General features: G+C 41.0%; 1 protein-coding gene across 3 annotated transcripts; it reads right to left on the bottom strand.

Annotated features, from left to right (window-relative positions):
* Positions 1 to 6,077: 6,077 nt before the first annotated feature.
* Positions 6,078 to 23,733, bottom strand: LOC106088731 (mucin-2). Of its 3 annotated transcripts, XM_013254393.2 has the most exons (10): positions 23,356 to 23,733; positions 22,517 to 22,654; positions 22,327 to 22,457; positions 18,326 to 18,441; positions 17,889 to 18,252; positions 17,629 to 17,769; positions 12,696 to 13,384; positions 12,284 to 12,620; positions 6,939 to 7,525; positions 6,623 to 6,754 (listed from the first exon to the last, which is right to left on the bottom strand). In XM_013254393.2, the coding sequence occupies exons 1-10, from the start codon at positions 23,484 to 23,486 to the stop codon at positions 6,713 to 6,715; spliced, it is 2,676 nt and encodes an 891-aa protein (XP_013109847.2). In that variant the 5' UTR covers positions 23,487 to 23,733; the 3' UTR covers positions 6,623 to 6,712. The 3 variants fall into 3 exon arrangements, with proteins under 3 accessions (XP_013109846.2, XP_013109845.2, XP_013109847.2); XM_013254392.2 differs by having other exon boundaries at positions 6,078 to 7,525; positions 17,629 to 17,766; XM_013254391.2 differs by having other exon boundaries at positions 6,078 to 7,525.
* Positions 23,734 to 23,833: the final 100 nt, after the last annotated feature.

A 23,833-nucleotide genomic window follows, 5' to 3' on the forward strand; every position in this document is an offset into this window, starting at 1 on the left:
TCTACACATTAGCTGAAATTTTCTGGGTGCAACAGATCTGGGGCCGAATTACCGCATATGAGATGGAGTGCACTTTCCTAACAAATGCAATTTCATCTCGTATTTAATGGATGTTATACCACTTTTATATACATTTTGTTTGATTTTGTTTTATAAATCATGACCGATTTAAACATTCGAGTTCCTAAATTTCAAAAATTGTCGTTCAATAAAGTAATGTATAATTCACAATAGAGTGATTTCGAACAATTTTACTCGTTCATGTATGCCGTAATTCGGACCCTGGTACTTGATTGACTTTTTGCAACCCCTCGTCAGCATCAGAAATGTCAAAAAGCATTATTCTTCTTGTATAGGCATATTATAAAAAGGCCTTGTTTTATTTTTGTCATATAGGTTTTGTTTAAATAATAAATAATTAAATAAAATTTAAAAACAAAAATATTTACGAATTTTTTTTTCCGTAATTTTGTTGTTCGTTTTGTAAACAGTTACAAAGAAGATGGGCTCCTTAGTTATACAAATATGCTACGTACATACTTAGCTTATCGGAATAATTACAATTATAACACACAATAATAATAATAATTAAAATATACATATAATAATAGTAATAAAAAAATGATGGTAAAAAAAATACAAAAAATGGAACTATGTTTTTTTCCTACTTTTTTCCTTTTCTTTTAAATCAAAGTGCATAGCATGAGTGCGCTGAATTGTGCTCTGGAATTTTGTAAATATGAATAAAAACAAAAGAACAAGGAAAACGCATTTGGTAAAAAAATAAAAATATAAACAAAAAAACATAGCATCGCCTGAAATGCAAAAGAGCCTAAGAATTGTTTTTTTTTTTAGCAAAGAAAATAGGACATCGCCTGAAATGAACAAGAGCATAAGAATTGTTTTTTTAGCAAACAAAATAGGACTCCTTTAAAAGATATTCAGATTTTATTAAAAACGAAAATAATAACAGTTAATTATTAACGTCTTCATTTATGGTGGTCGCAACAGGGGGGCATTTAATCGCCACTCCTATGGGTGACCACCATAAATGATCTATTACGAATGCTGACTGAGTAGGGATTTGAACCTGTCTGCTATGCAGACGATGTTATAATACTTCTAAGGGGTAAGGATCCGAACTAGCTATGCACAAGAGCCGAAAGAGTCTTGCATATTGCATATGACTGGGCTAGACCCAGAGGTCTCAATATTAACCCAGAGAAGACTAAAATATGCCTGTTCACGAGGAAGACGAAGGTAGGCCAATTTAACGCATCGTCAATAAGACGATTTCGATATCTGACTGAGAAACTGAATTGGAAGTCTCACATTCAGGAGCGAACTGAGACGGCTCACAGATGTTGGGTACTGTGTAGACGGGCCTTAGGCTCGAAATGGGGACTGAATCCGAGGATGGTCCACTGGCTCTACTGGAGCGTGATTAGACCAATACTTATTTACGCCTCAGTAGTTTGGTGGACTGCTATGGAGCAAAAGTGCAACATAAGGACCATACAACAGGTTCAGAGAAGAGGTTGTTTCGGCAAAGGCGAAGCGATGAGGAGTTTGGTGGACTGCTATGGAGAAAAAGTGCAACATAAGGACCATACAACAGGTTCAGAGAAGATGTTGTCTTGGCATAGGCGGAGCGATGAGGACCACGCCCACCAGGGTACTGGAGACTATTCTAGATGTCCGGCCCATTGACATACATATTAAGTGTGAGGCAGCCATTGCGGCTATGAGACCTAAGGCGATGGGAGAATGGATTGAGGATAGGAGCAGGTCACACACTCGCTGTATAACCGAGGCGACAATAGAAATTACGGAAGGAATGGAAGAGGTTTCCGTTCGGATACCTGAGACGACACAGTCTTGCAAGTTCATGCTACACAGTCTGCAAGTTCATGCTACACAGATGGATCAAAGCTAGAGGATAGAGTGGGTCTAGGTGTCTACGCTGTAAACAGGGATTGATATCTGTTTTCCACTGCATGGCCATAATAGCCGGAGCGATGAGGACCACGCCCACTAGGGCACTGGAGAGTATTTTAGATGTCCGACCCATTGACATAGGAGATTAAGTGTAAGGCAGCCACTGCGGCTATGAGACTTAAGGCGATGGGAGAATGGATTGGAGAAGGGAGCAGCTGATACCATCGCGGTGTAATCGAGGCGACGATAGGAAACCTGGAAGGAAGGGAAGAGATTTCCGAGCGGAAACATGAGATGAGCCTTGAAGTCGAGTGCGAGGCGCTGCAGCCATCGACACAGTCTTGGATTGATGGAACCCTAGTATTGCCATCTGGAAGATCATGTTACACGGATGGATCAAAGCTAGAGGACAGAGTGGGCCTGGGGGTTTACATTGAGATCTGAGTCTGAGACTGCCTGACCATAATACGGTCCTGCAGGCGGAAATTCGGACGATTACGCAATGCGTGAAGTGGTGTGGTGCTAACGCGAGGACGTCGAGTGTGAACATCTTTACCGATAGTAAAATTGCCATAAGGGCAATAACAACCAGGACGGTAAGGTCACGAATAGTCTTGCAGTGTAAGGAGATTAACGCCTTCTCTGAGGATGGCAAAATCCGCATCGTTTGGGTGCCGGGCCATAACGGAGTAAGGAAAAATGAAAGGGCAGACGATTTGGCGGTGAAGGTCAGAGGACTGCCGTCAACAAACTTGGTTAACCCGAAGCCTTTCGGGTCGACGCAGTCTGAGTTAAGGGAGGGAGGGAATGGAATGGAGGGGGGAAAGGAAACACTTGGAAGAGAAGTTTTAACATGGCAGGATACCTCACACATGTAGCCTGTATTAAAAAGAGGATAACCAGCGCTGAAACTATTTCTGATGTTCACCCCAGGATTTGAACCCAGGCGCTCGGCGTCATAGGCGGACATGCTAACCTCTGCGCCACGGTGGCCTTAAAAAAAAGAAAAAAACATTTTCTTAAACATGTTTTTTTGATAAGAAAGACCGACATTTTCCTTTTCTATCAGAATATTGTTTTATCTGTTATTATAGTAAAAAGTTCTTACGTCTCTTTGCATTTTAGGTGACACTACATATGTACGTATGTGTATATAACAAAAAAATAAAATAATCAACTTTAAGCTGCATTCGTTCGATGCCTTAAAATGACATCATTATAGTTAACGAAGATCCAGAAGAAGCACACTTTGGTTCATTCAAATAAGAACAGGTCTTGTAAGTCTTTTGAGACTATTATGGATTGCAAAACAACTGTAGTTGCGTTACCAAGAGATTAAATCATGAAAATTGTATAAAGTTGGAAATTTTTCTCCGATGTATTTAATATCAGTGTTTTGAATGTTCGGTTACCAAGCAAATTGTAAACCAGTACCCAGTTTCTTTAACAAACTTGCCTGTTGGTAACGCAATTGAAGTTCGGTTAGACCCATTTGTCATAAGTATAGTCCGCATTTTTATGCAAAATCGTATCTTTCCTATCGTATCAAATGGAGAGATATATGCAATATACCATATACGCATTTGCCGAAAAATTGATGCCAAAATATTGATTTTGCACAAAAAACCGAACTCTACTCATAAAACATCCAGTACACAGGTGTACTAAAGCATTTTGATGAAAAATTTGGGTCGAAACCGTCATTTTGAGGTTTACCGGTTGCTCAAAGAAAACATTCTCAACGAATAACATGGCCATCGAGAAATCAAGAATCCTCAACCAACCTAGGCAACCAATCTATAGGTATCAAGTGAAAGTTATAAGCGAGTAGATTACAAATTTGTCGAATAGACATATGCGAATATGCCTAAAAATTGGACCCGGGAAAGTCCTACGTGGTCTTGAGAATTTTGAACTCCCTCAACCCTAGGCAATATGGGTAACAAATAAAAGTTATTAGCGAGTAGAGTGCGAATATGCAAAAACATGTCTAAAAATTGGACCCGGAAAGGACCTAAGGGGTCTTGAAATGGTGCAAAAAATGAAAAAATTGGGGTGCGCCCTATAACGTGCATTTTCCTCAGCTAGTCTTCTCGCCAGACAAAGTGTACAAGACATACTACATAGAAATACAACCCACGGAAATACTAGCCGAGGAGAGCTGGGAGCACAACACAGGCTGGTCCGATCTGTGTGGTTTTCATTGCTGTCACGCGAAGCTTAGTTGCGAGATACCGCGCGTGACCAGGAGTTGTGGATAGTGGAATGATCCATACGGAGTAGTTGCAACGGCCGTCGCGGACAGTCGGGCGGAGTCTCAGTGAGAGGCCGGGTGGCAATGTTTCCGCGGCAATCGGTCCTTTGGAACGAGCTTGCTCACCTACAGGAGACACCTCCACATGTAAATGTGCCTACAACAAAAACAGCATGACCAACGGTTTCGAAGTAAGGGTTCTTACGAAAAACAGTCGAATTAGTTATTGGAGTGTTTGAGAGAAAGATGCTTTGGAAAAATGAAATTTATGAACCAATATGCGTTAATGGAGAACCACGAGTTGCGGATAGTGGAATGCTCTATACGGAGTAGCTGCACCGCAGTCGCGGCCAATCAGAGGTATCGAGCAGAGAATCTCAGTGAGAGGCCGGGTGGCAATGTTCCCGCGACGATAGGTCCTTTGGACCGGAAGGAGCTTGCTCACCTACAGGAGCCACCTCCACATGCATAAATGCCTACAACAACAACAGCATGAACCACGGTTTCGAGGTAAGGGTTCTTACGAAAAACAGTCGAATTAGTTATTAGAGTGTTTGAGAGAAAGATACTGTGTAAAATGTATGAATCAATATGCGTTAATGGAGAACCATGAGTTGCGGATAGTGGAATGCTCTATATGGAGTAGCTGCAACGGCAGTCGTGGACAATCCGGAGCCACCTCCACATGTAAATGTGCCTACAACAACAGCAACATGACCCTCTGTTTCGAAGTAAGGATTCTTACGAAAAACAGTCCAATTAGATATTGGAGTGTTTGAGAAAAAGATACTGTGTAAAATGTATGAACCAATATGCATTAATGGAGAACCACAAGTTGCGGATAGTGGAATGCTCTATACGGAGCAGCTGCAACGGCAGTCGCGGACAATCCGCGGTATTGAGCGGAGAGTCTCAGTGAGAGGTCAGGTGGCACTGTTCCCGCGGCGATCGGTCTTTTGGACCGGAACGAGCTTGCTCACTTGCAGGAGCCACCTCCACATGCAAAAGTGCCTGCACCAACAACAGCATGATCCACGGTTTCGAGGTAAGGGTTCTTACGAAAAACAGTGAAACTAGTTATTGGAGTGTTTGAGAGAAAGATATTTGTAAAATATAGGAACCAATATGCGCTAATGGAGAATATCGTTGTCGTATGAATGACCATGTTTATGAATATGTTGGCATAGTTAAGCGAATCAAAATGCAACGATAGCGTCTCCACAGCGAATGGCTTTATGCACCACAACGATTTTGTTCACCTTAAGAAACTGGAAAAAGATAAGAACAACAACGATTACACATTGGGTATGTCATATTGACAATGAATGAAAAAAATCATTTGAGTAGGAATCTGCTGATTTACGCAGAAGGGATAACCCAAAACTACGATGAAAAGACCAAGTGGAGAAGGACACCTTGAAGCTATGGTTCAGAGAGATTCTAGAAAGGAGAATTATAGTTTTTTGAGAACGAATGAAAGATCATACGATCTGTAGCAATTAAATAAGTAAGTAAAGGTTGCTTTCAAAGATTCAAGAATTGAGATTTACTTGTTTGTGTTTGAGAGATTATAGTCAACATTCGGTATTGTTATGAAGAAATGCACTAAAGATTTTGAATTTTCGTCTGTATGACAGAACAAACTAACAGAAATAACATACACGGTATTTAATTATAAAAATAATGAAAGAAAGTATAGACTGTCCTTATTTAAATGACCCAAAGTATGTACACAACAATGTACTCATTAGAAAATGATTACCCATAGATAATAAAAAAAAACTTAAATCTCAAAAACAAAAAAAAAAAAAAAAACAATATAATACATATACATAATATTTGTGTGTTTAAATCTACTTTTTGAAAGCAATAAACAGATGTTCGGTAAAAAAATGTATCGTCTTTGAAATGATATGTTCGTGCCAATACTTAATAATTGCTAAGCAAAAAAGCCCTAAACTAGTTTCATATGTTTGTCCGTTTGTGTTAAGTGTCCGTCTGTTGGAATTTACTATACAATACGCGTATATACTATCTTAAATTGTCTGTCTGTCTGTCTGTCTGTCCGTCTATTTGTTTCAGTGATTGATATCTATGCCTTAATGTGTTTTTTTTTGTTGCTTATATAGTAAAATTTAGTTTTTGTATATCTTGTAAAAATATAAATTAATCAATGGAATCACTGTCTGTCTGTCTATCTAAGTGTCTCATCATCTGCTAACTATTCAATTTATACTTGAAAATAGTCATTAACCAAAATATCATTAGTTGTATCTTGGGCTAGATTTAGCTTGGAACCATTTGCAGCTGCGGCTATTGCTGTTGTTGCAGTCAGAATTCTATTATGTTCTGCTGGCGAGGCGTTGATGGCATGGGCATGGGCGGAAGGGGTTTGCGCCGCCGAGCTGGTTGTAGAGATGGCCTCTGGCGTTAGGGGGTTACTACTTAATTGGGTGTCATCGGAAATCTCAGTGTTTAGCCTCTCGTAGGGATTCTCCTCTTGGCCACCCGACGAGGTGTTTAGGTAGCATACCGATTCATAGTTGGGATCTGTTTCACTGCCTGTAAGGGATTCATATTGAGAAGATGAGGTAGGTGTTTGGCGAGAACTAATTGTGCTAGTGGTTGTTAAATTTGTGGAAGTGGAATTTATTGAACTGGTGGTGTTAAGCATTGAACTACTTGTTATGGACGTTGGTGATGTTATGGATAGTTCTGTGGTGCGTGGTGTTAATAATTCATCTACCATTGATTTATTGGAAGCACTTAGCGGTAAGCTGGGCGGTGTACGTGGTAATGGTGGCTCATTTTTCTCAGCAATGCGAGCATAATGATCACTGTCAGTCTCAAGGTGTTGGTGGTGGTCAAGATCACCTCCGGCCGCTTCACGTTTTGTCTCTATAATGCTGGCATAGTTGTGATTGGCATCTGGTCTTTTCACATCGGCTATGGTGCTATAACCTGCCGCTGCTAAGTTGCGCATATCATCACCGTCTTCTCCCTTTACCTTGCTATACCCGTCTATGGTGTCTTCATCCACAACTAAATGTTTCTTCTCCAAAACCTTAGCATAACCATCGTCAGAGGCCCCAGCCGAGTTTGTGGCCGTTCCACTGGGACCCTTAAGGACCTCATAGTTGGGATCGTAGTCGGAAGATTTCTTTTCATTGTCATCCTGCAGCTGTGGGCGATTGGTTTTTGGCTTCAACAAAGTCTCATAACCAGGATCATTTGAACTTGCATTAGGCGGTTGGGCTATAGTTTCATAATGCTTATCGCTATTGTTTAATTGTATATTATAGACGTTAATCGGTGGTACGGATGAGGTATGAACTGCAACACACAATAGTGAAAAGAATGAGAGCGGAAACGTATGTTAATATTAAATTATTATTAAAACAATAAATTAAACAAAAATGCAACATTCAGGTATAAATAAATATATACACACACACATACATATATACAAACATATAAGGACTAAAGGGTAAACTTCTAATCGTGTGCAAAAGTGATTAAACAAAATTTAACAAAAAAATCCTTTGAATTGACGAAGAAAGCGTGAAAAGTCTTTGCATTTGGGTTTAATGGAACACTAGGTTTCATTGGACTACAAAATATAAGAAAACAAACTATTTATAAAACAAAATGCTAGGTTTTACTTAATAAAAAAGAATTCAACCAACACCAAGAGGATATCCTCCATATTGTTTTGAATGATTTGACTATCTGTGGCAACCAGCTCAGAATAAGGTGCAATTACCGGGTGTATTTGCAGGTAGATTGAGTAAAATAACTGGGCTTGATAAGCGGTTGCATGTGTGCATTGTGGCATGAGGTCCCTAAATACACACTGAATATGTCTATCATCAAAGAACATACAGTGACATCCTTTTACTGTTCTCCGTGTGGTATTCTGGCAGGTTTGAATATTTCTCCATTTGGGGGCTATACTCATCGAAAACGTTGTCGACAAAGAAAAACTTATACGGGCGATATGCAAGTTATATCAATTTTAAGAACGTACTTAATGTTCCAGCCTGCAGCGATTCGTTCGCTTCCGCGATTCGATCGCTTACGCGATTCGTTCGATTACACGATTCGTTCGCTTACGCGATTCGTTCGATTACACGATTCGTTCGCTTACGCGATTCGTTCGCTTACACGATTTATTCGCTTACGCGATTCATTCGCTTACGCGATTCATTCGCTTACGCGAATCATTCGCTTACGCGATTCGTTCGCTTACGCGAATCATTCGCTTACGCGATTCATTCGCTTACGCGATTCATTCGCTTACGCGATTCATTCGCTTACGCGATTCATTCGCTTACGCGATTCATTCGCTTACGCGATTCATTCGCTTACGCGATTCATTCGCTTACGCGATTCATTCGCTTACGCGTTTCATTCGCTTACGCGATTCATTCGCTTACGCGATTCATGCGCTTACGCGATTCATTCGCTTACGCGATTCATTCGCTTACGCGATTCATTCGCTTACGCGATTCATTCGCTTACGCGATTCATTCGCTTACGCGATTCATTCGCTTACGCGATTCATTCGCTTACGCGATTCATTCGCTTACGCGATTCATTCGCTTACGCGATTCATTCGCTTACGCGATTCATTCGCTTACGCGATTCATTCGCTTACGCGATTCATTCGCTTACGCGATTCATTCGCTTACGCGATTCATTCGCTTACGCGATTCATTCGCTTACGCGATTCATTCGCTTACGCGATTCATTCGCTTACGCGATTCATTCGCTTACGCGATTCATTCGCTTACGCGATTCATTCGCTTACGCGATTCATTCGCTTACGCGATTCATTCGCTTACGCGATTCATTCGCTTACGCGATTCATTCGCTTACGCGATTCATTCGCTTACGCGATTCATTCGCTTACGCGATTCATTCGCTTACGCGATTCATTCGCTTACGCGATTCATTCGCTTACGCAATTCATTCGCTTACGCGATTCATTCGCTTACGCGATTCATTCGCTTACGTTATTCATTCGCTTACGCGATTCATTCGCTTACGCGATTCGTTTGCTTACGCGATTCGTTCGTTTACGCGATTCGTTCGCTTACGCGATTCGTTCGCTTACGCGAATCGTTCGCTTACGCGATTCGTTCGCTTACGCAATTCGTTCGCTTACGCGATTCGTTCGCTTACGCGATTCGTTTGCTTACGCGATTCGATCGCTTACGCGATTCGTTTGCTTACGCGATTCGTTCGCTAACGCGATTCGTTCGCTTTCGCGATTCGTTCGCTTACGCGATACGTTCGCTTACGCGACTCGTTCGTTTACGGGATTCGTTCACACGATGACCCTCGCGCGAATTATTCCCTTACGGGATTCGTTTGCCAACACGATGACCCCCACGCGATTTATTCCCTTTCGCGATTAGTTACGGAATTCTTTTTTCATTTTTTCTGTTACGCGAGTTGTTACCTTACTTGATTTGTTAATTTTTTCGCTTACACCATTTATTCGCTTACGCGATTTACTCGTTTACGCGAATTTATTCACTTAGGCAAATTTATCTCTTCGCCATTTGTTTGCTTATGGGATTTGTTCGTTTATGCGTTGTATCCGTTAATGCGATGTATTCGTTTATGCGATGTATTCGTTTATACAATTTGTTCGCTTACGAGATTTTTTCGCTTACGCAATTTGTTCGTTCACGCAATTTTTCGATTATATTATTTAATTTTTCGTTTGAACGTTTCGTTAGCTTACTCTATTTGTACGCTTAGCAATTTCATCACTTATGCTATTTGTTCTCTTCGTTCATTTTTGCGATTCGTTCGCAAACGCTATTTGTTCATTAATACGATTTGCGTTTACGCTATTACATTGAATGCGCAATTCCTTAATTTACGTGATTCGTTCGCTTAAGGCCAAAGCAGAATGAGTGCGTTGTATTTGTTTTTTGAGCGTTGCGTTGAAAAATGCAGCTCTGCTAACAAAATTTGTTTGCTTGCGCAATTCAATTGGTTATGCGATTTACTTTCTACACGATTTGATCGCTTATGCGATTAGTTCAATTACGCGATTTTTTAAGGGCGCGGTTCTTTTGTTAGTGCGATAAATTTGCTTTGCTGTTTTTTCGCTTATGCAGTTTGTACGCTATCCCTTTTCGTTTACGAGATTTTTTCGTCTTTGCTGCTTGTTTGCTTACGTGGTTTTTCGCTTACGTAAATTGTTTGCTTACGCGATTTGTAGGCCTAAGCTATTTGTATGCTTCTGCGGTTTGCTCGCTTGCGCGGTTTGTTTGCTTATGCTTATTTACAGGAAGCGTTCATTTGCGTGATTCGTTCGTTTAGACGATTTGTTCATTTAGGCGTTATGTACGTTTATGTTATAAGTTTGCTAACGTGATTTGTTTGCGTTATTTTTCGATTTCACGATTTTTTCACTTGCGCGATTCGATTGGTTACGCGATTTGTTTGTTCACTTACGCGTTTTGATCGCTTAAGCAATTTGTTTAATTACGCGATTTTTAAGGCCGCGTTTTTTTTTGTTCGCGGGATAAATTTTCTTTGCTGTTTGTTCGCTTATGCAGTTTGTACGCTATCCCTTTACGTTTACGAGTTTTTTTTTTGCTTATACGGGATGTTTGCTTACCCGGTTTTTCGATAAAGTGAATTGTTCGCTGGCGTAATTTGTTTGGTTACGCGATTTGTAGGTCTACGCTATTGCTTCTGCGGTTCGCTTGCTTGTGTGGTTTGTTTGCTTACGCGATTTTGTACCATTTGTATTTTATCGCGGTTCGTTCGTCTGGGCGATGATTTCGATTATTATTACTTATGCGATTTGTTCGCTTAACCGATTTGTTCGCTTACGCGATTTGGTCGCTTACGCGATTTGTTCGTTTACGCGATTTGTTCGCTTACGCGATTTGTTCGCTTAGGCGATTTGTTAGTTTACCCAATTTGTTCGCTTACGCGATTTGTTCGCTTCCGCGATTTGTTCGCTTCCGCGATTTGTTCGCTTACGCGATTTGTTCGTTTGCACGATTTGTTCGCTTACGCGATTTGTTCGCTTACGCGATTTGTTCGTTTACGCGATTTGTTCGCTTACGCGATTATAAAATTTCTTCGCTAACCCTATTCGTTTGCACACGTTCGTTCTCTTGTGCGATTCGTTCCATAAGGCGATGCATACTTTTACGTCATCACTTTGTATGCGCGATTTATTCGTTTGCGGATTTCTTCCATTCTTTTGCTTAAACGGCTCGTCCACTTATACCCTTCCGTACGCTTCAGCTTTTATCTCTCCTTCAAGCATATACTGTCCAATGAAATATTAGCCAGCCAAAGGGTAACGTGCAACCAAAACTAGAGCCCAAAAATTCAACCGCCATGATTTACGCACGAATATAGAAGCGAGAGTAGTTCCACTGTAGGCTTTCAGTTTAAAGAGGTGATAAAAATTAATAAAAAAAAAGATCAGTTTCTACAGAAAACTTACAAAACTACTTTTTGTAAAACGAAAAACAAAAACTGTTTTTATTATTCATTCAATTTTCCAACTGCACTTTTCACAACAATCTCATCGCTACCGCTACCTAAAGTAAAATAATTTTTCTGGCTAATCTAAAAAGACATCATGCAGCTGGAATAAGGTTAATTTAAATTTTGATTATACTAACCATGGGTTCCAAATTAACAAATTCGATGATTACGATTTTTTTGAAGGGAGGAGTTTTATGAAATGTCAATTCGTTTCAAATCATAAGAAAAGAAATCATTTTTTGGTTTCATTTTGGTAAGACTAATTCGTTTTAGTAGTTAAGGGAATAGAACATAGAACAAATAAAAGTAGGTATGTGAGGTAGTGAGAACAACAATGAAAAAAAAAGAATGAGTTGGGGAAGAAAAGCATAAAAGCGATAATTTGATTTGATTTGATTTTGGAGGAAAAAAAGTATAGGAAGAAAAAAATGTTGTCAATAGTGAAAATATACAGAAATGGAATTATAATAACAACAACAATTAAGGGACAGATGATTTGGTTATTTGGTTAAACATATGTATATGGGAATATGGAGGGCCCACTTTAGTTTCCATACATACCATTTTCACGCTGCCTTTCTTTTTGTAAAATATGAGTATAACAATCGGATTTGCGATTTTCTATAACACCTTGTGAGGAATTTGTACGCATGGTGTCAGCGGGTATGGTCTCATAGCCATGATCTTTAGAAGCTCCATAGCTATTGCTGCGCAAACGACTGCGTTCACTGGTTGAGTTAATAATACTATGATTCTCCAAGAGATCAGCTGCCATTGAATCTAAGGGGCTAATGCCCAAAGCTGAAGCATTATCATCGGGGGCATATTTTCGTTGCATAACGGGTGAACTATTCTGCGATGAGGGGGAATTGCGAGAGAATTTATTTTTCTTCATAACCTAAAAAAACAAAAGAACAGAAAGAGAGTGAGAGAGAGCTCAATAATAAGACTTTGTATGTTGGCTTCCTCTTACCTTGGCATACATGCCCTCTATATCCTTGGAGGGACTTAAACTTTTATTCCTTCTCTGCGGCGAACCTTCTTGTGCTAATTCTGCTAGAGTCTCCTCATTCAGTTCACCCGCACATTCGATCACAGATATCACTGAGTTGCGGCCTGATGTCAAATTGCTGGTGGAACTCAAGGCTTGCAATTGACTTGTGGAGGAAACATTTGACTTTGGTGTTGGCGGTAGCGGTGAATTGGCTTGGCGTTTTTCCGGTTTGGGCGAACCCAAAGTGCACAATGAGGTGCTGTTATTAGATGATGCTGAGGCCTGCCTCGAATGCATTTGTGCTCTTAAACTATCAACGGGTGGTGGTATTGGTGTTGTTGTTATTATTTCTAAACTTGCACGCACCGAACCGACCACAGTATTTGTGGAATGCTGCGAACTGAATGATGCATTGTGCGCATCTGTATGAGATGATGGCGTTGAAGTATTTTGATGTGCTGTGCCACCAACATTACTGCTAGTGTTTGCTGCTACCGGAACGATAGAGGGAGCAAAGGCATTATTGATTTCGACCGAAACTACCATGGAGTTGGGCGACTGCATTGGTTGAATTTGGGCATATGTTTCAGAACCACTGGTATAAATATCAGTAGCGACATTAGCCTGCGGTCGATTGTTGGGATCTTCAATGGCGGCGTATGTTTCATCTGTAAGATAAGAATTAAAAACATGAGTATGAAAAAAAAAAAATATTTGGGCTTTTGAGTTTAGGTGGGCTAATGCTCCATCATGTAGCGTCATTTCAAGACAGAGGGACGGACAGTGCTGGATAGTCTTCGATTTTTACGACGACTAGCATTATATGTATACTTTACAAGCTGAACCGGTCCTGCTCCGCTGCAGTTTTTTTTTAACTTTTTATGGAACAGAATTATACTTTGAATATTGATTTTCGACAATTAAAGAGCTTTTAGGAAATATCATGCAAATAGTACATGCATACCGCTTGACTAAGTGCCTTAATCTGTATCCCATTTGATCTTTATTGGTCTATGAATTTTTCTCGAAGAGTTTAATGTCATTTAAGTTTGGGGAAGGGTGGGTGCCCCAAAAACATGTTCCCACATTGTCCCAAATACCTATATTTGAGCCCCATATTGCAATGGTCAGCAAATACTTCGTATATGGGTAGTGTTCTGGGGGTGGGGTGGCCCCATAAAAACTTTTTCCCGAATATTGATATCAGATTCGTTCTTAACTCTCGAAGACCTTTCATTTGACCCCCATATTGATATGGTCGTAAATATGTCCTTCTTGGGGTCATGACCAAGTGTTTGGGGGGCCGCCCCTCGGTCCCACATTTGGATATCAGATTCGTATTATACACTCAAATAGCTTTTACTTAAGCCCCATATTGCCATGGTCAGTAAATAAGTCCTGTTTGGGGGGTGTTTTGGTGAAGTGGTAGACCCCCAGAAATATGGTCTTACATTTGGATATCAGATTCTTATTCTACTTGCAAATACTTTTCACTTGAATCCCATATTGCCAATGCCGGTAAATATGCTCTATTTAGGGCTGTTTTTGGGGTTGGGGTGGTCACCCAACACTAGGTCCGACAATTGGATATCAGATACGTTTTCTAATCTTAAATACCTTTCATTTGAGCCCCATATTGTAGTGATTGGTCTATATATATATCTGGTAAGTTTTGGGGAGGAGCGGTCCCCCTAGGTACCCCATCCGAAATTTTTGTTTTTAGGTTAATATAAGAGAGCACCCAAAATTTCGCTTAAATCGCACCAACCATCTACGAGATCTGGCCTTTCTGAAAATCAGGGTAGGGGGAGGGTCCGCCCTCCCTTCAGATATCAAAAAAACGCAGTACCCTATTTTCACCACGGGATCATTATGTACCATCTTTGAAAATTTCAAGAAAAACGGTTCAGCCGTTTTTGAGTCTATAAGGAACACACAAATAAACACAAATTGATTTTTATATATAAGACTAGCTGGACAGGGCCGGCTCTGCTGCGCCCTCTTTTACTCTTTTATTTTATCTAAACCCTATACTGGCACGGTCTAGAAAAAGTCTTGTTTTGGGGGTGCTGATACGGCCTTTCAAATTTTTCACCCCAATGTGGATATCATATTGGTGTTCTGCTCCCAAATTTCTTTCATTTGAGCCTTATATTGCTATGGTCAGTAAATATGTCCGATATGGCTGTGTTTTTTGGGGTGAGGTTCATACTCTACTCCCAAAAACCACATTTGAGCTAAATATTGCTATAGTCGGTATATATGTGTGGTTTAGGGGGAGTTTATGTGGTGAGACGTCCCTGAAAAACTTGGCCCTTTTTGCCATAATCCACAAATATGATCAGTTTGAGGGGTATGTAGGGTGGGGCGACCACCCCCGCATTTAGCTCTGATTTTCGATTTTCTTTTATTTGAGCCAATATTGCCATTCGTTAAGGGAGAATTTATGGGCTGAGATGACTTGGCCTCAAAATTCGATATCAAATTAGCTTTCTACTATCAAATACATGGCCGGTTTGAAGGGAGTTTAGGGGGCGGACCCTGAAATAATATCAGCATCGTGCTGGACCACGATTTTGTTTGAGCTCTATAAAGTCAAGCGTTTTGAAGGTGGCTATCAAGAGATTCAGGGCTTGTGGTCTCGTTCAGATGCACACTAATTAAATTTTTTTGTATTGGTTATCTACATCCAAAATCATTTTTCAAAGCTACCACTTGGGATATCACATTTTTAAAGATCCGTAGGTCCTCCTGTGTCTATTCCAATTTAAGGGTAAAAAGTGTACTCTCCTGCCAAAGACCTTTTATTGCTGTCCTATTCTATCCTGATTGGTCTTCATTTTTTATTTTAAATTCATTGTTTTGGGTAGGATGGGGGAAAGGCGATTGCCCTCTGGCACGTCCTTTCATTTGAATACAATATATTCTCGGTCGCCCTACATGACAGTTGGGTGTTAATTTTAGTGGAAGAAGAGGGTCGGTCCCTCGACGCTAAGACCCAAAAGACAATTTTTTTGAGTACTTTAATGTCAAGATCTACATATCTGTCTGAACGGCAATACTCCAGGGCGCAACCCAGATATTGAATCCTTATATCAACATTAGATTCGAACTCTACTGTCATAGACCCTTCGTTTATTTGCCATATTATTCCGATCGAACTACACGTCTTATTGAAGCGTATTAGGTGGGTGGGCCATCAGATTCGTAGACAACTCTTAAAGACCTTTTATTTAAATATGTCGTTGGGGGGCCCTCAGACACCAAGGAATACATTTATAATGCAGGGCGCAACCCAGATATTAAATCCTTATATCAACATTAGATTCGAACTCTACTGTCATAGACCCTTCGTTTAATTGCCATATTATCCCGATCGAACTACAAGTATAATTGAAGCTTATTAGGTGGGTGGGCCATCAGATTTGCAGACAACTCTTAAACCTTTCATTTTATACCCATTTTGTGACATTGGACATTCATGTCCGTTTGGTGGTTTTTGGGTTTGGAGAGGAACCCTACCACCTTGGACAAAATTCTTATAACAGATGTGTACTTATTGTCCCAATCGGAAAATACATCCTGTTGAGGGGTTTTTTTGGTTGGTGGGGTCACCTCAGACCCCAAAGAATACGTTTTTATATCAGTTTTCTACTATACTTTTAAATACCTTTCATTTGATATCCATACTGACCAAATCGGTAAATATGTCGGTGGGGGGCCCTCAGGCACCAAGGAATACATTTTTATTTCAGAATTGTACTCTACTTATAAATACCTTTCATTTGATACCCATATTGCCCAGAGCGGTAAGTGTCCTGGTGGGTGGTGTTGATGGGGGTGGGTAACCCCCTGACACTTAAGGTGACATTTTTATGCCAAGTATGTACTCTAATTTTGAACACATCTCATTTGATGCCCAAATTGCCCAAAGCGGTAACAGTGTCCTCTTGGGTGGTGTTTGTGGGGGTGGGATACCCCCAGACGCTTAGTGTGCAAAGTTCGTACTCAACTCATAAATACCTTTCATTTGATATCCATATTGTCCCAATCGGTAAATATGTCCGGCTAGGGGGTTATGGGGGGTGGGGAGGGATGTGCGCCTCAGACACCAAAAAGAAACTTTTATGTCAGTTTTGTATACTACTTTTAAATACCTTTCATTTGATACCCATATTGCCCAAAGCAATGAAGAAGCCCTGTTGGGGGGTTTTTTGGGGGTGGGGGACCCTCACGAACACTTAGGGTAAAATTTTTATACCAAGTTCGTACTCTACTCTTAAATACCTTTCATTTGATACCCATTATGCCCCAATCGGCGAACGTGTCCGTTCGGGTGGATTTTAGGATGGGGCGTCCCCCCAGGTTATTTGACCCCAAAATTGTATACTTATTTCGTGTTTTTGGGAGACCATAAGGTGGCATACAAAATTTCGATTAAATCAGTGCACACATCTCCGAGATCTGGCGTATTTGAAAATAGGGGTGAGGGGGAGGGTCCCCCGCCCCTTCGGATATCAAAAAATTTAGTACCCTATTTTCACCGGGGGCTCAAACTGTACCATCTGTGAAAATTTCATGAAATCGGCTCAACCGTTTTTGAGTCCATAAGGAACACACAAACAAACAAACCGACAAACAAACCCAAATTGACTTTTTTTTAAATAAGATTGGGTCGGAAAGGAATATTTCGATGTGTTGCACCCAAACTTTCTGTGGTGGGTGTACAAAATAAGGTTTCAAGGCACATGTTATCAAGCATTACTTTTAACGGGGAGCTACCCCAGTTGACTCCGCGATAAGGTCTGTGTACACATTTAAAATGAGGAGGGAAATAATAAGGGTCTGGGCTTGGCCACGTTAAAGCCACTCAGAACATTTGCTTTAGTTTCATAAGACATCATCTACTTACCAGAATCATCTGAGACCGTCGCATAATGTGAGTCATTAACATCACGTGAATGTGCTGCATTACGGGCTACTGGTTGAGGCGGAGGTTGTTGGGCTAAAATGTTCGCCAAAGGTTCTCGTACACTGATACTGGTGTAGCCTTCTGATAATAAATGAATCAATAGGTATGAAAACAAATATAACAAGTAATTTGTAAGTAATAAAATAACAACAACAAAACACACACATACACACACACAAAATTTCAAATTGTAATCTTACTTGAGGAATCTTGGGAATCACCACTAAAATGTTGATTTGCTATTGGTGGTGTCATATACGGCAAATCTTGACTGGCCGAAATCATGCCAGCGATAGCAGACGCAGCAGGTATTTCCGCTTGTTGACCAACGCTGACGCCACTCTCATTACCATGCTGTGAATTATCACTGTGATGCGAAGAACGCTGTTGATGAATTTCACCGTTGTTGTTGTTGGATAGTTGTGTACCTGAGACATGGTGTTGTTGCTGCGGCTGTTGAACAATGACGCCGTCTACAATGGAATTTGCTGATACAGCTGCAGACGTGGTGTGCGATGTCGATGGGACATTTAACTGGGCATACGGGTGTTCGGTAGGACGCACCTATAAGATTATAAGATTTTATTAAATATGTGCAAAGTCATTGCTGGCTAATGTTTTTTTATAGACAACTTACCTTGGCATAATCATGGGGAGAGTTTTTAACTCTTGAATAGGGAGAGCTTACATCATCTGCTTGACTGATGGAACTATGCTGGGAAACACTGATCTGTTTCTTTAAACTGGGTACAGCTGAAAAGGAGAAATAACATTAGTAGAAAAAAAAACATTAGGGAAAGTAGCATTAAAAAGCAAGGCATGATGAAGTACAGCAATATTATTATCATCATGGAGAGACCAGACGACGGGATGTCTTACTTTGGAGGGGTTTTTCTGTACTAACCACTTGTAGCCCAACATAATTTTAGCCACTTTGGCAATAAGATACATGGCCATGGTTGAATGAATAGATCATAGACGCAGTTCATACTATGGCTGTAATATCCAAGCAATGATGGGAAACCTGCATTGAATAGCAGGGGTCTGGGATTGGAGGATATCTGGTGTGGCCATCTGGAAATGCATGAATGGAGCTAAGCCAGAAGACAGATTGGGCTAGGGGCTCTACATTGAGATACAGAAACTAAATGCTTTGGGATGGTATGTATTTAGCGCGAGGACATCGTGTGTAAACTTGGTTTTCGATTCTGTGCCCCTAAGTTGGTTCAAGCATGGAATGGTATACGCACGCTGTCACTTGAAGCAAGTCATACTTTGGCTGAATAATCAAAGCACCGATAGGAAACCTGCATGGAATAGGAGGGGTCTTGGATTGGAGGATATCTGGTATTGCCATCTGAAAGTTCATGCAACATGAATGAGATCCAGAAACTGAATGCGTTGAGATGTTATGGATTTAGCGCGAGGACCTCGTGTGCAAACTTAGTTTTCGCTTCTGTGCCCTCAAGTTGGTTCAGGCCTGGAATGGTATGCGCACGCTGTCCCTTGAAGCAGGTCATACTATCGCTTTAAAATCGAAGCGACGATAGGAAACTTAGATGGAATAAAAGGGGTCTTGGATTGGAGGATATCTGGTATTGCCATTTGGGAGTTCATGCAACACGAATGGAGCTAATCTAGAAGACAGATTGGGGTAGTAAGTAATATTCAGGAAATAAATGCTTTGAGATGACATGGATTTAGCGCGAGGACTTCATGTGCAAACTTAGTTTTCGAATCGGTGCCCTTAAGTTGGTTCGAGCCTGAAATGGTATGCGCACTTAAGTGGCGAAATCTTTTATCTGCGAAAGCCGGGCATAGGCATGGGCAATCTTTCAACATATCTTCCTCTTCTCCACATGCCCTAAGCATACTGTCAGCTGTGGGTTTGTCGCCCACGGCCATAGGACGTCCTCGGGATAACACCAAACCAAATCGCAAAGCAGTTCCTGACTACCCGCATCTCCGCCTGATGGGCCGTATTATGGGCAGGCAAACCTAGCAACGTATCTTCGAAGTCTTACCGCTCTTGAATGTCACAGATCTCTCAACGAGATGGCTGAACAATTCAAAATTCACCTCTTCTGGGTGCCGGGCCACAGAGATATTCCAAGCTTGCGACTACCCTACACATTCTAGGGATACTGGGATCTGTGGGTATGCCTCTAGCGACATGGAAGCTACATTTTCAGGACCAGGCCCGAAGGACAACGAATGATAGATGGTCACAACGAGGGGGCTGTGAGCATTACAAAACTATGTGCCCTAATCAAGACTTGAAGAGATCTACCGCTTTGCTGTCATTGGCTAGAATAGCCGCCTCAGTCATTGTGTTCGTCATGACAGGTTACTGTCTAATGGGAAAACATGTTGACAGACTGAAGGTTGCCAGCAACGACTTTTGCAGAAGCTGTGTGGGCTTCGAAGAAGAATATACAATAGAACACCTTCTGTGTGCGTGTCCCGCAGTCAGAAGGAGTTCCAATTTAGGTTCTCATTTTTCTGAGAACCTGTCTTTTTTGGCGGATGTGAACGTTCACAAGTTGTTGGGATTTTTAAAGTGATCTGGATGGTTCAAGGGTAGGAACTAAAGACATCCTCCTTCTTCTGTTCCTGTGGTGTTGCAATAAACGGAAACGTCCACGTGAGTCTGATGGCAGACTGCCGTTTGAACCTAACCTAACCCAAACATCTTCGAAATCTTCACGTTCCCTACGCACGCTGTCACTTGGCTCACCAATGCTGCATAAGTGTGCTCGTTGTCCTATTTGAGGCGCAATGATACCGGAAGCCATAATGATCTTTTTCTTACTTCCGCTTTCGTCTTTTTACGATCCGCATTTTCTAATAGAATTTGTGTCGTCCTACTGAGCATTTAACAGTTCCACAGTGTTACATGCGCGTTTGCCCTGCATAGTGCCCAAGATCCTCAAAACTTCTTGGAACGCTCCTGAATGTGACACTTCCAATTCAGTTTTCTGCCTACGATCACTATAAGTATGTGGGGTGCAAGGATACCGAAAGCCATAATTACCTTCATCCGACTTTCTCTCAGTATAAGCATCGTCTTTGCACGATCCGAATTTTTCCATAGAATTTTCGTTGCTCTACCGAGCATTTTACCGTTCCACAGTGTTACATGCGCGTTCATCGCCCATGTACTTAGTACGTCCTCCGGTTTACGCCATACCAAATCGAGCACTCCCTGACTACCTGCACCTCCCAATATCATGGCAGACGGAGACGCTGAACGCCTGGGTTCGAATCCTGCCAAGAGCATCAGGGAATTTTGTGAAGTACTATGTCATGTAAAACTTCTCTCCAAAGAGGTGTCGCACTGCGGCACGACGTTCCGATTCGGCTATAAAAAGGGGGGCCATTATCATTGAGCTTAGACTTGAATCGGACTGCACTAATTGATATTTGAGAAGTTTGCTCCCGTTCCTTAGTGAAATGTTCATGGGTAAAATTTGCATGTGTTACATGTGCGTTCGTCGCCCATGCCCTTGGGACGTCCTCGGGTTAACACCATACTAAATCAAGATGTCCCTGACTACCCACATCTCTGCCTGCAGGTCAGACAATCTTACAACGTATCAATGACGTCGTTACTTGCCCTACGCACACTGTCACTTGGCGCACCAATTCCGCATAAATGTGCTCGTTGTCCTATGTGGGTGCAAAGATACCGAATGCGGTAATGACCTTCTTCCTACTTTCTCTCATTACTAGCCTCGTCTTGCAACGATCCAGATCTGACGTTTCGCGTTTGATCGTCTGCATAGTGCCCAAGATCTTTGAGCCTTCTTGGTACGCTTCTGAATGTGACACTTCCAATTTATTTTCCTGTCTAAGATCACTCCTAAGTATGTGGGGCGTAAAGATACCGAAATTCATAATGACCATCTTCGTACCTCCTCTCATTATTAGCTTCATATTCTCACGATCCGGATCTTTCCATAAAATATTCGTCGCTCTACCGAGCGTTTTACTGTTCCACAGTGTTACATGTGCGTTCTTCGCCCATGCCCTTAGTACGTCCTCGGGTTAACACCATACCATTGTACGTAACGGATTGACCCGATGGAGTTCATCATCGGCAAGGGCTGGCACCTTAGTGTATAACACAATGCTACAACAACAACAATAAACGTAGCATCCATAAAAATCACCCTGGTTCCAAAACGGAGGCCACCGTAGCGCAGAAGTTAGCATGTCCGCCTATGACGCTGAACGCCTGGGTTCGAATCCTGGCGAAATTATCAGAGAATTTTCATCGATGGTTTCCCCCCCCCAATGCTGGCAACATTTGTGAGGTAGTGTGCCATGTAAAACTTCTTTCCAAAGAGGTGTCACACTGTGGCACGCCGTTCGGAATGGGCTATAAAAAGGAGGACCCTTATCATTGAGCTTAGACTTGAAACGGACTGCACTCGTTGATATGTGAGAAGTAAGCCCCTGTTCCTTAGTGGAATGTTCATGGCCAAAAGTTGCATTTGATTCCAAAATGTTAATGGAACAGAAGATTGCAAGCTTCTCCTTGGCTATCCAGACTAACATTTCTCCAAGATTGACATTTTTGATATATGTTCATGTCTCCAAAAACTTTAGAGTACATTGATTTTTGTTGAAACTTACGACTTTTATTTTGATTTTGTGCATCCATAAGCATTTTATCAGCCACAGTTTCATACAACTCGGAGCCGGTGTCACCATTTGCCTCCGCCACTGGTATATCGGGTAAGGACCGATGTGCTGCTGTACTAGCCCTGGAAAATTGACAAAAATAATCACCATACTTCAACAAATAAACATTGGAAATAATTACCTTTTTTCCGAGTCTCCTTGAGAAATGGTAGAGTTGTTCAGATCCGCATGAGATTCACTGTTGTTTAATTGTGTCATCACAATTACTTCATCGGGATTTTTCAGTTTGACCATGCCCTCCAGACCCAAAAGATCATTCCTGAAAAAACAACAAATGTTATGGATTATAAGCAGCAACAACAATAAGAAAACAATGTAAAGCAAATTGCAATTATTTTAATTTTTGTTGGCTGTAAATACAAGTCGAAATTAAACGAAGCATGACACTCAAAACTTAAAATTGCCCAGTGAATGAAGCATAGCAAAAATGAAAAAAAACCATGCAGCAAATTTAAAACGGAATTATGTTGCATTTCATGTAGAGAGACCAAGCAAAGACAGGCCATACACACATGCTTACAAATACACGGTGTTTCATATTGACCCAATGTCGTTCATGGCTAGCTACAGCTAGCTTAGCTTAATACTTTCCCCTTGCTGTGATGTTTACAACATTGTGGCATTCCAACAATAACAACAACAAATTAAAAACCACGGCCCACAACCGTGCAAACACCCAACCAAGCAAAGCGCCCCAACAACAACAACACACATCACAGCAGTGTAAAAACAACAACACAACTTAAAAAATAATAATAATAATAGCGATACCCCATCAATACTAAGTTTTAGAAAGGTTTCACACTAACACTAATGAGACTTAAAAACTGAAGCTGAGAGACATGCAGACCCATAAGCTCCCCCCTCTTTCATCCAACTGGCACTCATCATGGGTTGTATATTGTATGTTAGCTTGCTACAAACGCCCGTACTTCAGTCACACCACTCATTACTACTCACTTTGGCAATTTTTTCTTGCAACATAGACACGCCGCCAACATTATCACAAATGCTATGGACACATTCACTGTCATCAATAGTATATATAGAAATCGTTCCTTCTGATATTCCTCCCCGTTCTCTTGTAACATAATAGAAATTTGGAAATGTCGTATACGATGATGATGATTTGTTTTTTTTTCTTAGTTTTTCAATTATTTATTGCTATTTAAAAAAGCTCCATAAAAAGGAGCCAACACTGGAACACTACAAATGTATAATTCACAACAAGCAGACATTGGGACGACTTTGTTTTGAAGATTTTAATATAGCTAAAATTTTAATTTCTATTTCTATTGGATTTTTATTTTTTTTTTGATGAAGGAACCCAAAACTAGGTTTTCGATTGGTTGGGAAATCGAATTTCGATTAGACACCATGGTTAGTATTGCCAATCGATTAGTTGCGTGAGAAACGATTAATTTATAAAGTGAGCTTA

Source organism: Stomoxys calcitrans, chromosome 2 (genome assembly GCF_963082655.1).
Source record: "Stomoxys calcitrans chromosome 2, idStoCalc2.1, whole genome shotgun sequence".
NCBI lineage: Eukaryota > Metazoa > Arthropoda > Insecta > Diptera > Muscidae > Stomoxys > Stomoxys calcitrans.

Bases quoted from the DNA above. Each gene is read 5' to 3' on its own strand.
- LOC106088731 (XM_013254391.2), bottom strand. From the start codon at position 23,486: ATGTTACAAGAGAACGGGGAGGAATATCAGAAGGAACGATTTCTATAT. The intron at 22,655-23,355 runs GTGAGTAGTAAT...TTGTTTTTTCAG, and splicing joins TGCAAGAAAAAATTGCCAAA to GAATGATCTTTTGGGTCTGG. The intron at 17,770-17,888 runs GTAAGATTACAA...ATTTATTATCAG, and splicing joins TGATTCCCAAGATTCCTCAA to AAGGCTACACCAGTATCAGT.